Source organism: Scatophagus argus, chromosome 13 (assembly GCF_020382885.2).
Source record: "Scatophagus argus isolate fScaArg1 chromosome 13, fScaArg1.pri, whole genome shotgun sequence".
Taxonomy (NCBI): Eukaryota; Metazoa; Chordata; class Actinopteri; family Scatophagidae; genus Scatophagus; species Scatophagus argus.
The window spans coordinates 23,240,291-23,256,430 of record NC_058505.1 but is presented as its reverse complement, the minus strand read 5'-3'; the positions used below and the strand labels follow the sequence as shown (position 1 = coordinate 23,256,430).

Here is a 16,140-nt window from a genome sequence, read left to right as displayed (position 1 = left end):
TCAATTTCCAAAAACATGTCATTTATCATTATATTGAATAAAATAGGGCTAATAACGCTACCTTGAGGTATGCCATTTACAATATCATAGGTTTCCCAAATTGCATCTCCTACTTTCTCACAGAAGGTCCGGTCAGAAAGGAAATCTAGCACCCAGTTATACATTCTACCTCCAATACCCATTTTATCCATTTTAATCAGAAGTCCTTCTCTCCACATTGAGTCATATGCTTTCTCAATATCAAAGTACACAGTGATCATGGTCTCTTTCAGAGCAAGAACCTATTCTATTTCATTGCTTACTTTAATGAGGGCATCGCCTGTGGATCTGCCTCTTCGGAAACCGCTCTGACTTGGGCTTAGCATACCGCTTTGCTTGGTCTTTATCTGGTTTAGCAAAAGGGAGCACCAAGACTTTCCTCCAGCGACAAGGCATTTTACCATCTCTCCAAACCTTTTTGAACAGGTTTAGTATTATTACCAATACTTCATCAGGTAATTGTCTAAACATAGTATAGCATAATCTATCTTGGTCTGGCGCTGTGTGTCCGCTTCCCTCCTTTTGATTTTCATCTAAATGATTTCCACTATGTACACTTGCAAATGTTTTGCCCAATAGATCAGCTTTTTGTTTGTTTGTAATTGCTAGGTATTCTCCATAAGATAAGATAAAATAAGATAAGAATTTTTTTGATCCCACTGGAAATTGTTGAATTTCTCCATTGACCACGACTGGAATTTTAACAGATTTCCTTTTCCCACTCATCTTCTTAACCATTGACCATACCTCATTAAGTTTTATTTCTATACCCTTGGAGGAGCAAAACTGTCTCCAAACTGTCTTTTTGGGTAACTTTATTGTTTTGCCTTGAATTTCTCTCGGGATCAATAAAATATCTGCCTATCTGTCTAGACTGCCGGGGGTCCTCCCATGACGCACTGAGCTCTTTCTTCCTCTCCCTCTCCTTCTGAACACATTTATGTCCCATTAATGCATATCACTAACTCAACTTCTTCCCTGGAGTCCTTGTGCTTTCTCGTCTCGCAGGTTCCCATGGATCGTGGTCGGACCTCCTACTGCGGTCCTGCTTGAAACTTACTGCGATTACTACTGTTTAGTCATAATCTATTTTAATTCCATTACTACTCTGCTGCAGCTGCTACCATTATTATTGTTACTAATATTGCTATCATAATCACCATAGTACCTTTTGTATACTTCATTGTCATTATCATTATCTACAGTTATCTACTTTCATTTCATTTTATATTAAAGGAGAATTCTATTGAGCTTTACTTCTATAGCAATACGGGACGGTTTAAAGGAAAGGAATCAAAATCAGGTAGCCATGCCCAGATCAAGACATGCACACAAACACGCAGGGGCAGGTGGGGAAGACAAAAGGGGACAGACAAAAACACCAGGCAGGGGGTAATAGAGAACCCTGGGAAACAAATAATAACTATAGCACCCTGACAGAGCTCTTCAAAAGTTGGCGGAAGACGGCAGTGCTTGTATCCGGGATATTCTTCACTTTTGTGCAGTGGGAGGAAGTGAAGATGTGTCATCTATCTTAATATATGTCAGTGGATTTAGGTGTGTGATTGTTAATGTAACCTGGAGCATATAAAATAACAGAGATGAGCTACAGAAAAAAGCTACAGAGGTCTGGTAAACTCACTTCCTTCTTCTAGCTTCACACCCTCAGATTTTCAAACACGTAGTCTTTTCACCCAACTTACGATGATTCAACTGACATCACCTGGGGCAATTTATAAGCCCCCAGAAGTGACGCTGGGCTTAGAAGCAAGTGTATTGGCTGGATGGGTTACTGCAAGTTCCAAGTTCATGATTGGGAAAGAATTTTGAAAGTTGAGAAGAACTGTATAATTGAATTATGTAAATCCATTCATGCAGAAGGGGAACCCAGAGGCAAGTCTGTTGGGGACCTAAGCAAAAATTTCCAGGGAGCCCTTCTGACAAGTGTTCATCACCAATATGTTATAAATAATCTGACACCAACAAAAAATGTATGAAACCAAAGTTGTTTTTTTTTATTCCAACTGTTCACATAGCATAAGATACATATTAGAATTAAATTACATGAAAAAAATATATTAATTATGTGAAAATATAAATGTAAAGAACAACAAATAACTAAATAACAAGAAGATTGTTACTTTGTAAATAATCCATGGCTAGTGCTTATCAGCACTTTTTAAACACTGGTTCAAATTAGTGCAAATGCTATGGCTAAATTGTGCTCAAATGAACAAGTGTTCACATCAGCAGAAAGTTGGCATCATATAATTATATAGAACAAAATAGAATAGAAAAATAGAATAAAATGCTGTAAATAATAAAAAATAAATATTTAAAATCTGCCGTATAAACTTTGTACAAAATATAATGTTTAGAAGTCAATTAGTTTTCTTGTTGTACTAAAATGCATGGATGGATTTTAGTATCCATGTGGACAGTAACGATAGCCTTTGTACGGCATTTATCTCTTTATTAGATTCGATCCGCTTTTGTCGGTGTGTACAGAAACCGACGTCTCGGCATTGTTCTAACATATGGCATTGGAACTGAACATTCGATAGTCTTCCCACAAAATTCTCTTTTATCTTTTATCTTTATTAAGTAAAGGAAGACTTAAGATAGGTTTGCAGGGCGGTGGTGGCTTGATTAGAAAGAACATGGGCCGCATTAACACATTGTAATTGCAGAAGAAAAATGTACAATGTACATGAGTATAGACGCCGCCTGCCCGAATGTAGGGGGTACGCCGTAGTTTGTAATAGAGCGCACCCAATTCCAATTGGTGCCCGTCTGTGTGACGTTTACGGACGTAAAAAGAGTAAAGTATCAAACAAGGTGAGAACGTTTTAAGGTTTTCTTGTGAGCAACAATGTTTAGTGTTGAAAATGTAAAAAATGGACAAAGCTATGTCAGCCGACAGAGTTTTCAGAGTATGTCAATAGCTGCATTCACAATCGCCTGCTACGTATTACCGACAGAATCAGGTTACTGAGTACTGAACTGCAGCATGAGCTACACGCTGGTTTTCTTAGTCACATGTAATATGAAATTAGACTGTTGACGTTTGATAAGAAGTGTGCCTTGCCTGGAAAGCTGACGACAGCAGGCGGCAACACCAGGTGGTAGAGACAAAAATTCAGGTCGGACAGTTTCCAACAGCCTTCTGCCTGTACAGGATGGCACAGGAACCCCCCGCATCGTTAGATCTGATTCCGAGTTTTGACATTGACAAATTATGTCAGACCAATACATTAGTTTGTACGCAGTCTCCAGTTGACCTTTAATTATGTTGACCTCAGCGGCGGTCTGTGGTTTCTGTTCATGGTTCACCCTCGTTCTTCCATGAATACAACCTGGAAAAGGATTGGGAATAATGGGAAGCATCCTCCATCACTCATCAGGATCACATTATTTTTATCATGTTAGTGCTGGACCCGTTCAGAACATAGCTGTTGTGAAAGGACTGACTGCTTGGCCTCCAGTATTGCTGCTTACATCTTTCATATAGGCATACCACCTCTGTGGCTTTGAGTAACATGGTGGTAAATGTAGATGGTAAAACTACAAAATTCCTCACAATTGTGTGTTAAGAAATGTTGTTTTTAAAACATTGAACAGTTGTGTGTTGTGGTGCAGGGTTCGACACTGTGCCATCCTTGCTTGTGAACAACTGAACCTTTCAAGGATACCTGTTTCATACCTAATTATGCTACTACTATCTGTTACCAGTGAGCCTATTTACTTTATCTGGTATTTCAACCATATTTCAGAGTAAGTATACGTTCCATACAGCCTTACAAACTTTAATGGACTCATGACTCAGATGTATTGCTCGGGACCCAAGGAAGTGAACTGTTGAGTAAGAAGTTATCGGAAGAGCAGCTCTCTAGAAAGCTGCAAGAAGCCACATTACTGGAGGTCAAACAATTGGCCCGTCCTGAAGAGGCCCCTTTTTACACTGCACTAGATCGATTTCAAATGACGATCATCTGTGGCAGGTGTGGTTTGATGAAAAATACAAATGGAAACATTATACATGCCAAGTTTGATCTTCCAAACTCAACATGTATAAAGAATCTGCAATTCAGTCTCTACTGATCGTGAATGGTTTTTTTTTTTTCAGTTTTATTCAATATAAGGATCATTTTACTGAAAATATTCACAGTTCTCTTTCAAAAAAAAGTTTTTCATTTACCTAGTGAACTGACCAGAACAATGTCTGTCAGTGCAGCCGAACAAGGAAGTTAGCGCAGATGAGGGTTTCCATCACTGAGCTACAGAGACTCACAATCTTCACCACTGTGCTGACTGGTGGAGGGATCAGCACCATGTACATTCTGCAGCAGAGTGAGTATAAATGATCTGTCTGTTTCTTTGTGTTAAACCTGGAGTGTGGGACTTTTTCCATATGAAAGTTTGTTACATTCAAGTCCTTGCCAGATGAGTTGATACAACATTGAGTAAACCTATCACTGCCAGAGAAATCTTCATGTCATTTAGGGATATGTAAAACATTTTTAAATCTGCTATTTGTGGTGTATTTCCCATGCAGTAATGATCCGTCTCAGTATGATTTGCCAGAGCAGTAGGGTGGAGCAACAGTAACTACAGAGTAGGTTACAGCCATCGGCTACTGGCCACATTAACTATGAATCTGGCAGAGCCTATGGTACCATAAGAACTTTGACAGTGTTGATGTAGTTACTCTCACTACCACAAGGGCAACATAAAGGTTCCACACTGCAGTTTTATCTCCAGCGTTTTGACTTAGCTTGTTTCAGGCAATGCACTAACCAGGATCGAACTGCCCATGCAGCAATTGGCGGACAAGCCACTTCTTTACCTCCTAAGCCACAGCCACTCCTATACAGGTTGCATAGTGAAAGCAGGACTGCTGTGTGTGAGCCATGATAGTTGTAGCTGTAGTTGCTGCTGTTTGCATAGCGGTTTGTGATAGCTGGAAACAAAGTTGCTATTTTGCAACAGGGAGAGATGTATGGGCAATGCATAATAAGCATGGAGTTTTCTTTGCAATTTCTTGTTCTTTTACTGGCACTGCCTGGTGAGTGACCAGTTTCCGGCCCTGACCAGCAAGCTAAACATACTGATAACCAAGAGAGAGATTGCAAAACCATTCTGGTTGTTAGTTCCCCTTGGCAACAGTGCAAGCCTTTCCTGTTCAACGAACTTGACTGCCTTGAGAGCAAAGTTGGGAAGCATTTATTTGTCAGTTTTGATTTTATGTGTGGCTGTGCCTAAACCTTTCTCGACTTCTCTGGGTGGTTTAAGAGTAATCCCTGGGCAAACTGATGATTTTCTTCAGAGCTTATACTTTAGCTAATACTGCAACACTGTCATTTAACTATTCATCGCTCATCTTATTCTTCAGCTGACAGTTTAACTGCTTTCAGTTAATATTCTTTGAATAAAAAGCCAGACACTCTCTGTTACATTACGCTTCATCTACTGTTTTCAGCACTCTCATTTAATTTACAACTTCAGTTATTATTCATTTGTAAATTATTCATATAATATACCATGTACATACTGTTAATTTATTTATTATATCTGCACTTGCTGCTTCTTGCACTTCTGGTTAGATGCTAAACTGATTTTCGTTGCCCCGTACCTGTACATGTGTAATGGCGATGAAGTTGAATCTAATCTAATCTAATGTTATTGTTTACTGTTATGTACCTTTCTGTCTTCTGTCCAAGTAGAAAAATTCACTGGGTCAGACTATCACAGACTGGCTCTAGAAAAGTTGAGAGCATGTCCATTTGCCATGGAAAACCTGGGTTCCCCCCCTTTGAAAGTCCACAACATGCATCTGACTGACAGAAACAATCGCATAGATCAGCACAGAGCACAGGTACTGCGTGGTTATTCCTTTTTCACAGGAGTCTGTACCAGACTGTTTAGACAAAACAGTTGCCTTTCCCTTGCTGGCAGTTCACCTGCTGCATTGCTTTGGCAAGGTTTGTTTGATCACAATCATGTTGTGAGGATCTCTGATATCTGCATACACTGGTACAGATTCATTTGATTCTTTGCTGTGTTGCAGATAAAGATCCCTGTGACGGGGTCAAAAACTGGAGGTTATCTGTACACCTCTTCAATTAGAGACCCTAATACCAACAGGTGAGTATATTCAATGTAAATAAAATTAAGGTGACAATTCATTTTTAATTAATTTATTGTAATATATCAAGTTGTTATGTAATATTTGTGACAGCTTTTTCATATAAATGTACAGAAACATATAAATTCTCATGCTGACATTTTTGATTATCGCATGGGCATCTTCGCCTCATGCATCGCCATATGGTATAGCAACTGCTTTGGCGGATAAAAGGGCACCGCAGCAGTTGATTAAATTGTCCCAGAGAATCGTAGGCTGCAGGGGACATTTACACCAGTAGGTGCATTAAAAAAGCACCCTGCATCATGAGAGCTGCCACACACACCCAGGCCATGTGCTGGCTAAAACCACCAGACTCTGTAACAGCTTTTTTTTATTTGGATGTTGTTAGTCTGATAAACTGTACACCACTAAGCATCACTGCACTATGAACACTAGACACTACACATGCACCTTACTGCTGCTGAGCACCTTACCTTTGAATGCTGCCGCTACTGCTGTTTACAATCAGTGCAATACACAGCGGAATACCACAATTCTTAGATCTGTTTGTTATCATATTGTATTATCTCATTTATTACTGTATATGCTATTGTTATTTTATTTTATTGTTTTTGTTGTTTTATTAGTATTATCTATTGCTGCTAAACCAACCCAGAGTACCGTATTTCTTATTGCCGTGTTAGACATGGAAATGACAATAAACTTCTTGAATCTTAATTCTTAGGCAAATTGATATGACATAGTGGCATAACACAAGGTGAATCTTGAATCAGTTATTGATGTTTTGACAAAACCTTGACCTTAGAAGCTGCTCTGAGATTAGATATTTCTGAACCATGTTTGTTTCTAGTGCAAAGTCACACTAATATGCTGATCCTGACTACAAAATCAAATCCTCTGAGAAGCTGTGCTGAAACTACCAGAATGCTGGACAAAACTTTAGGTTGTATGACAGATAAAAGAATTATATCCAGCAACTGTTCTACTTAATTATTTCATCTGGGAACACTTTATTGGGCATCAGACACATTTATGTGGAAGTCTAATGGACTCAACTCCTCTCTTATGCTTTATCTTTTTAAAGTTAATATCACATTGTCATTATAGCATTGCTAGTGCTTGTGTGCACCATTCCTGTGTTTGTCCTTCTCTGCAGGTGGAGTCTGAAGCAGGCAGTTCTGCAGCTCCGGGAGGGACAGACCATTGACCTGATGAATCCTTCCCCACCAGCTGCAGGACATCCCCAGGCAACAGAGCAGACAAATGGGCTAGACATAGTTCACTAACATTGATGAACTTCATGTGCTAATGAGAACACTACAAGCAGAAGTTGTGTTCCTCTAACTGGTGCTGAGTAGAAGTCTAATTAACCCAAATAATACTGAGATATATTTATGAAATGAAAAATCCTCAACTCCAGCATCATTTTGAAGAGACAGTTGGTACTCATGATGCAAAACTCTGTGAGTGTCCCTGGGCATCCAACAGAGAGCTATGGACTGTTCTGTTGTGTCTCTGAGTTTGGTTTTGATTAGATAATCTGATGATGGGCTGTTGCATCTGCTCTGTTTGTTCTCTTGCGCTGTTAAGTCTTTGCTAGACTTTTTCTTTTTGTAAAAATGTCCACTTGAAGAATGATGTGCCAGACCTGCAAGATCTGTTGAATAAATAATTCAATAAATCAGTGTTCAAATAAGTAATAAGGAATTACCTTATAACCAGCCGACAGACTATCAGCAGGATGGTTCTCCCTTGTGAGCCGGGTCCTGCTCAAGGTTTCTTCCTGTTAAAAGGGAGTTTTTCCTTGCCACTGTCTGCTTGCTAGGGGGTTCAGGCTCTGGGTCTCTGTAAAGCATCTAGAGACAATTTTGAGTGTATAAGGTGCTATATAAATAAATTGAAATTGAAATGAACCATCAGGAATAAAGAGAGCAGTACATTAGCTTAATAAGACAGTTCACCCACAGTCAAAAATACATACAGTATTTTTACTCTTACCTGGAGTGCTATTTTTGTTGAATGGAAACTTCTACCTTCAGTGTCAACAGTTTCCACTGAACGAAAGAGTTTAGAGAAACACAGATGTGGGCAAACAGGAGAACCAAAACAGTTTCAGGTAAGATGTGTCATTTTTACCCAGGAGATTTGCACTTGAGAGATTTGCACACATGCTAAATTCATTTCCTGGAATTATCTGTAGGGTTATTATTAAATTGTCTAAGAGCATTTATAATATATGCAAACAATTCTTTTATTTTGCTGCTATCTCAATCTAGTAATGTCTCATACTAGGCACTATGGCATACCGGAAAAAATAAAATAAGGTCTTGGTGCCACTGAGCAGGTCAAACATTTTTGGATCCCTCTGTAATGAATAACTGAAACCAGAGACAGAAACAGCATGCAAACTTTCACCTTGAGTAAGACCATTGTTGTATTTTTGTCATCAGAAATAAAGAACAGCCAAGTAGCTCCTATAAGCCACACATGCCAGATGTGCACAACACAGGCACACAGAATGCAGAATGTGCACTTGTTTCTGTTGGGTTTAAAAACCATATTGCAACACATTATGCAAAACATAAACTCTCCTCAGTGTTATGAATCTAACTGCCGTTCTTTGATGAAAATAACTTATGAGCCTGGGACACGGCACATAAATACCAGGGCATGGGCCCCGGTAAAAGGGGACTGGTGACGGGCATGTGCCACTCCAACTGCAGCACATTAGTCTGTTTTAGTTCAGCCCTTTTTGGTGACGCAGGTTTTGTAAAACTCAGCTGCAGTGAACACTTTAGCGTCACTCAGAGCTTCTTGTGCTCCTTGTTATCCTCCTTCCTCTGCAAACCTAGACTGCACTGGTGAGTTCAATCTTCTTCTTAATTTTTAACAGTTAACAGTTAATTTTTCAGTTTTTCTTTCTGTCTTTATGAAATACACAATACATGTACGCACATTATACTATTTAATACTATATTGATATTATATATAAACTATATATTATATATAAAACTATGTTTAATTCTGCATGCAGTTTCATGCACAATACTAAATTGTCTCTTTAGTTATTTTTTTTCCTCTGGAATGTCACATTTCAGATTTTTTTTTTTTATTTTATATTGTTTTGAATTACATAAAAACAAAACCATAGTAGTTTTTCACAGTGGTAAACAATAACCTGACAGATTAGTCTGATCAGCTAATGCAAAGTTGCAGAAATGACGGTTTCTACTTTGATGTAACGGCAAGAGTAATACTCATGTTAACATCTATAATTGTGAATAACTTTGAAGAATTGATTACATACATTATGACGATTCTTGACCACTGTTGTAGACAAAACTGCTGAGGCTTGAATAGTTGACATAACACTTAAAATTTATGAATGATGTAATGTTACAGAAACGTATTTCTAGATAATTATAATACAAGATAATCTTAACATTTCTTCTGATTGTTAATAACATTATGTGCACACAACTTTATCATATGCCAATATAGACTATCCATGTAATAAATATTTTAAACTCTTAAAACTATTTGAACTATACAATGGCAAAAAAGTGTACACGAAAATAAACAGAAGTGAAGAAGAAGAAGAAGATCTGACCACTACTGAAACCGCAGAGAGGAAGAGGAGGAGCTGCTTCCCGTAAATTGCTGATACAGATTTTTAAGCGAGACTTGTCACAGCATGGATTTAAAAAATGTGGGCTGAGATCACATTACTTTCATATTTTCAAACTGAAGCATAGAGAAAAAGACTGAATGTGTTGGGTGGCTGGCCCCTTCTTAAAGTAAATGTTTTCCCCCCTAACTTTCTGTCTAAGTTGATTGTATAATATGCAAAGTGCACATTTAGTAGCAGTATCTATACAAGTAATTCTCGTATTGTGTTTTGAAAATATTTTTCTCTTCCAAAATGTATCACTGTCAAAACACAATATTATATCACTTATTAAAAGGGGTCATGTTGACTTAATAAGATTTTGTCTATATATACCTTTCTAAGTATATTTTTTGAAATTTTATAAAGTTTCACCTTTTAGCCAAGTGATGAGCACAAGAGAAATATGCAGAGCCAGCACAACAGAACATGACTATTCTTTTTACTACTTTTTCAGGGGTTGAGCTAGGCCCCTTACTTCAAGTGATGGGAAACGTTAATGCTTCAGCATGCCAAAACATTTTGGACAATGCCATGTTTCCAACAGTTTGGGGAAGGCACTTTTCTGTTCCAGCATGACTGTGCCCCAGTGCACAGAGCAAAGTCCGTTTAGACATGGTTGGATGAGTTTGGTGTGGAGGAAATTGACTGGCCAACACAGAGCCCTGACCTCAACCTCATTTAACACCTTTGGAATGAACTGGAATACTACATCAGTGCCTGACTTCACAAATGCTCTACTGCAGGAGTCTTGTGGACAGGCATCCCAGAAGTGTGGAAGCTGTTATAGCTGCAAGGCTTTCTAGCTTTCTATTTATTTAGAATGCAATGTCATTGAAGTCTCTGTTGGTGTAATGTTTATATATATATATATATATATATATATATATATATATATATATATATCCACTGTCCACCCCTGGTTTCTTTAGAAATTTCTCAATTACCAGCAAATAGACTAACATACATCTTTAATATCTTTGTGCCACAGGACAATCCCCAGTCATGAGCAATGAAGAAGACCAATATTTGCTCTTCCTGGATCTACTCGGTGAAAGTGATAACACAACTGACATGAGTTACGTGGTCAGTAATATTGTCCAGTTCTGTTCGAAGAAGAATGTCAACCAGTTTGGTGCGAGATTCATCCCAGCTTTTTACTATGTCAACTTCATCCTGAGTTACTTTGGCAACGGACTAGTTCTGTTCATTATTTTCAAGTATGAGAAGCTCAACACGGTGACCAACATCTTACTCCTGAATTTGGTCTTCTCCAACATTCTCTTTGCCTCCAGTCTCCCCTTCTGGGCGACATATCATCTGTCTGAGTGGATCTTTGGCGTTTCTCTGTGTAAGATAGTCAGCAGTGCTTATTTCATTGGCTTCTACAGCTCCATCCTCTTCCTCACACTCATGACATTTGACCGATATCTTGCAGTGGTGCATGCAGTCGCAGCAGCCAAGAGCAGGAAAAGGGCATATGCCATTATGGCATCAGTGACAGTTTGGTGCGTCAGTATTGTAGCAAGTGTGAAAGAGTTAGTTCTCCAAAATGTCTGGGAGAGTCCCTCCAATGGGCTGATGTGTGACGAGTCAGGATACCCTGGGAGCATCATGGATCACTGGCGTCTGTTCAGTTATTACCAACAATTCCTACTCTTCTTCCTTCTCCCTCTGTTCATGGTAATGTACTGCTACATCAGCATCACTGTCCGCATCCTGTCCACTCGCATGAAGGAGAAGTGCCGCGCCATCAAGCTTATATTTGTCATTATATTTACCTTCTTTGCCTGCTGGACACCATATAATGTCGTCATTCTCCTTCGAGCTGTTCAGATCTCCAGCACCAGTGAGAATGAAGACTCATGTTCGGACAGTTTGGACTATGCACTGTATGTGACCCGGAACATAGCCTATTTGTATTGTAGCATTAGTCCTGTGTTTTACACTTTTGTGGGAAAAAAGTTCCAGAGTCACTTTAGAAGGCTGATGGCAAAGAAGATCCCCTGTCTGAAAAGACACATTAGCCTTAGCAGCCAGAGCACCAGAACCACATCTCAGAGGACGCCACACTCTGCTTATGAGTACTAGACAGACAGACAGACAGACACCATCACTAGCAATGATGTACCCAATCCCCCCAAACATGAAAACCAAATTTCTTCCAAGATTGCGCAATGTGAGCAGCATATCAGTCCATCCATCTTCTTCCGCGTCGTCCGGAACCAGGGGGCAGCAGCTTGAGCAGGAATGCCCAGCCTTCCCTCTCCCCGGACACTTCCTCCAGCTGGACCCCAAGGCGTTCCCAGGCCAGCCAAGTGACATAGTTCCTCCAGCGTGTCCTGGGTCTTCCTTGGGGCCTCCTCCCGTTGGGGCATGCCCGGAATACCCTCCAGGAAGGCGTCCAGGGGGCATACTACATACATATCAACTGCACCATCTGTTCAAAATCCTCAACTTCCACTGTATCGACTGTTGGACCCTCTATTCTCCCATATTCCCATATATGGAACTGCTTCCTCACTGGACTGAGACCAGATGTCATGATCTGCTGTCAATGAGTCACAGTTTTTTTCAGTTTTCCCCTGAGGTTTTTGAGAAAAAGGATTTTTTTTTTTGTGGCTTAATTTTTGCTGAAGAAGATTTTTGTTATTGAACTTTTTTTTTTGTGGACTCCTTTGACCTGCCCCACCCCCCTGGTGGCCATTTAACTGTCTCTGCAAAGCTTCCCCGTACCTTATTAATACAGTTTTTGCTCCTTATTGACTTTGTCCCGTGTGCTGCATTTGAGTCCATATAACTGCCCCATTTCAAAGAGCATGTACATACCTACTGTTTTGGCTAATGTGGGCAGAATGACAGATTGAAGCACATGCAGTACAGGCTGAGAACGAGATCAAGAAGAAGAAGAAGAGAAAGGACAAGGTGAACACTTGCTTGCTGATGGCACAGATACTAACCTTTGAGGTGACTCAAGGCAAAAGGCAGAGGATGGCAGAGCCAGAGGTGGAAGAGGATGCAGAAACAAAGGCTATAGTGATGGTTGTTTTGTCTGTGCCAAATACTGCTCCAAGAAAGAAGGGAAAGCATTGGACTAAGTGGTGGTGGAGCTGGGAAAAGGTTACCACAGGCAAAGATCAACCAACATGTGAGAACACCAAAAATGACAGACAGATATTAGTGATGCAAGCAATTTCACAAGTGGCGACAAAAATCAGAAGAATGTGGGACAAAGAAGGGATTCTATATGAATTTGATCATGAAAGATAATCAAAACTGAGAATAAGCTGTCGCTACAGATATTAGGTAAATATTAGGTATAATTTTTAGTTGACTCAGGTGCTGGTCAATTTGTAATAATGTCAAAGGAAGTTGACCGTCACTGAGAATGAGTGACAGATTTGATTTGACTGAAAAACGTTTGTTTTTACTGTCACTGTGCTGTCCTATTAATTTGCATGGAAGAGAGATGTGCAGACTAGGCATAGTCTTGTGCAGGATCTATACATAGTCAACTAGTGCAGAAAGCACACACAGGCACAGACTTAAAATTAACATTACTTGCTTACTATACCCAGGAAGAAATACTTATTTTCAGGCTTTGCATTGTCAGAATTACATTTACATGATTTTAAAATGATTTTAAAATTTTGATTTTGCAATTTCAATTTTCAATTTTGTTTTATGATTTTTAATGTTCTTATACTTTACGATCAGGTTTAAAATGTTTCATTGAGTGAGCATAGAATGCTCAAAAGAGGGACATGTAATGGAAAAATCTATTTTAAACTGTTTGAGTTTTGTTCCACTCACTACACTCTAATACTGTGTGTCATAGTTAGCGGATACTAGGTGCTCCTGGCTTATTTAGTTCCTCTAAACCTTGTAACTACACATAAATCCTAAGTCAGGGAGAGGTAGCAACTGACAATTGAATTTTTTACAGTATGAGCAAGCAACTAACTATTTAGCAAAGGCAGCAAGTTGACAGATCAACGCTCTTACATTCTCTTTTCTGTGTGTAAGAAACTGTAGAAAGAGTTCTTTTGTTTTTGTGCTAGCTGTGGATGTTACTGATCTCTGTATGCATTGGACCCAGTTGCGAGTCCTTAAATAAAATTGCACAAAGTCAGATTGTGTTTTGCTGTTATTGATAGTTTACAGGTTTCCACAATAGTCCTTATATTAAATGCTCCAGTCTTGTTGTCTCATTGTTGAATCCAATGATTATAGAAATATCATGCATTACATATTTTTTCCAAGTGCTTTGAAATGAATTGCATCTTCCATAAGTATGGCAATCAGACAGAGTTTTTTTTCTCTTCTTTTCTCTTCCTTTTTCATTCTCTGTACTGTTGTATTTTGTGGAACTGAAAGAATGATAATTTCCCTTTTCTGTCAGAACATCTGGACAAGTTTCCCGTCAGCTTAGCACATTCTATTGGTGAATCAGTGTAGTTAAGCCTTCGAAAGCAATATAACATATGGATATGTGAACATAGTGGTAAAATGTTGAAATATTCTGATGAAAACAGGCTTCATGATGCAGACTGTGTGAGTCACTGTTATTGCCAAAAACATTTTAGAGAAGCACAAAAAAAACCTTCTGGCTTTTCTAAACTGGCTCTTTAAAAGAAGCATCTGTTTTCTAACTTATTGGTGATTTAAACATTTGGTTTGACAGAAATTAGTTTGAGTCTGCTAATTTTATGGTCCAACAATACATTTCTGAAGTGTTTTTCATTGAGAGTTCTCTTTTTCGTTAGCAACAGAGTTCCTTTATTTGAGCCCAGTCTCATTTCTCATCACTTGTCTTGTTGGTGGACAAAACATGTCACTTAAATCTAACGTTGGACACACATCTTGCCTATCTGCCAGTTCAGGAATTTGATTTCTTTAAAATCACGTGACTCTGCCCCTTTGATGGTTGTGTTAATTAGTTGTCTTTAATTTATTGAAATTAAAGTGTAGTATGCTGACACCAAGTGTTACTGGGTTTGACCCCTCTTAAGATTTTGCAAAGAGGATGAGAAGCCTCTTACTGTAGCATGCAACTTGGGGCAGTACTCAGCATTGGTAGAGTTAAACCTTTTGATGCTGCCCACACTGTGCTTACTTCTGGCTCACCTGAAGTTCACGTTGAATGTAATCAAATAATCGAATATCGACATGGACAAAAATAGGAAGTAGAAGTGAGACTTTCATTATGTCTAATTTAGCTACTTTGTTATATTCATGTTAACAATGTAGTTTTGTGTAAATCTAAATGTAAATGTAAATGATCGTAGCATTACATACAGCTTACATAATGCATACATAAGCAGTAATGACTAATGACAGTATGACAGTAATGACTGCATCATTCATTATTTCATTCATTCACAGAAGATCCCAAGGAACTTGGTGTGGGGCTCATGGATCTGTGACAGCCTCTTGAGCCATATGAGGAAACATGTCAGAGTTGTGCACTTACAGTCAATTCAATTCAATTCAATTCAATTCATCCATCCATCCATTTTCTATACCGCTTATCCGTCAGGGTCGCGGGGGAGCTGGAGCCTATCCCAGCTGACTACGGGCGAGAGGCAGGGTACACCCTGGACTGGTCGCCAGTCAATCGCAGGGCCAACACACAAAGACAGACAACCACACACTCTCACACTCACACCTAGGGACAATGTAGAGTAGCCAATTAACCTAATGTGCATGTTTTTGGTGTTGTGGGAGGAAGCCGGAGTACCCGGAGAAAACCCACGCAGGCACAGGGAGAACATGCAAACTCCACATAGAAGGGCCCAGACCGGGATTCGAACCTGGAACCCTCTTGCTATGAGGCGAAGGTGCTAACCACTGCACCACAAACTGTACACACTGTCTTCTGTTATTACTTTCATGAATGCTGTGGGTTATGTGAAGAAAATAAGCATACATGGTTTTGTAATCCACAAACAGTGAGTGTCTTTTTTATTAGCTTTGCAGTAATATTACCTCAAAGGCCTATGCATTTATGCATTCGCATAGCTGTTTTTAGTGTAGCATGTGGTTTTAGCCTTATGTGTTTACCTTCTTTATACGGTTTGTGTTTCTCTTTGTGAAATATGTCCCTCAGCTCACAGTAGACATGTTTGCCTTTCATCACAACCTGCAGATGTTGCCTCTTTCATGTGAACACGCTCATGGATACATTTAAGAATCCTAAATCCTCAATAAATGACCCAACCCTGATTGTCAGGGTTAGTAAAGCCAGATAACTAAAAGATATCCTTGGTATGTTTAACCCACTTTA

General features: G+C 39.2%; 2 protein-coding genes across 3 annotated transcripts; both read left to right on the top strand.

Moving 5' to 3' along the window:
* Positions 1-2,753: 2,753 nt before the first annotated feature.
* On the top strand, positions 2,754-7,883 carry LOC124069637 (cytochrome c oxidase assembly factor 1 homolog). 2 transcript variants are annotated; one of them, XM_046408937.1, is made up of 5 exons: positions 2,754-2,877; positions 4,274-4,389; positions 5,763-5,914; positions 6,107-6,183; positions 7,344-7,883. In XM_046408937.1, exons 2-5 carry the CDS (start codon positions 4,296-4,298, stop codon positions 7,471-7,473), a joined length of 453 nt encoding a protein of 150 aa, XP_046264893.1. In that variant the 5' UTR covers positions 2,754-2,877; positions 4,274-4,295; the 3' UTR covers positions 7,474-7,883. The 2 variants fall into 2 exon arrangements, with proteins under 2 accessions (XP_046264893.1, XP_046264894.1); XM_046408938.1 differs by having other exon boundaries at positions 2,812-2,877; positions 4,242-4,389.
* A 137-nt stretch (positions 7,884-8,020) lies between these two features.
* Positions 8,021-13,986, top strand: ccr12a (chemokine (C-C motif) receptor 12a). Its single transcript, XM_046408936.1, has 2 exons — positions 8,021-9,048; positions 10,846-13,986. Exon 2 carries the CDS (start codon positions 10,860-10,862, stop codon positions 11,943-11,945), a length of 1,086 nt encoding a protein of 361 aa, XP_046264892.1. The 5' UTR covers positions 8,021-9,048; positions 10,846-10,859; the 3' UTR covers positions 11,946-13,986.
* Positions 13,987-16,140: the final 2,154 nt, after the last annotated feature.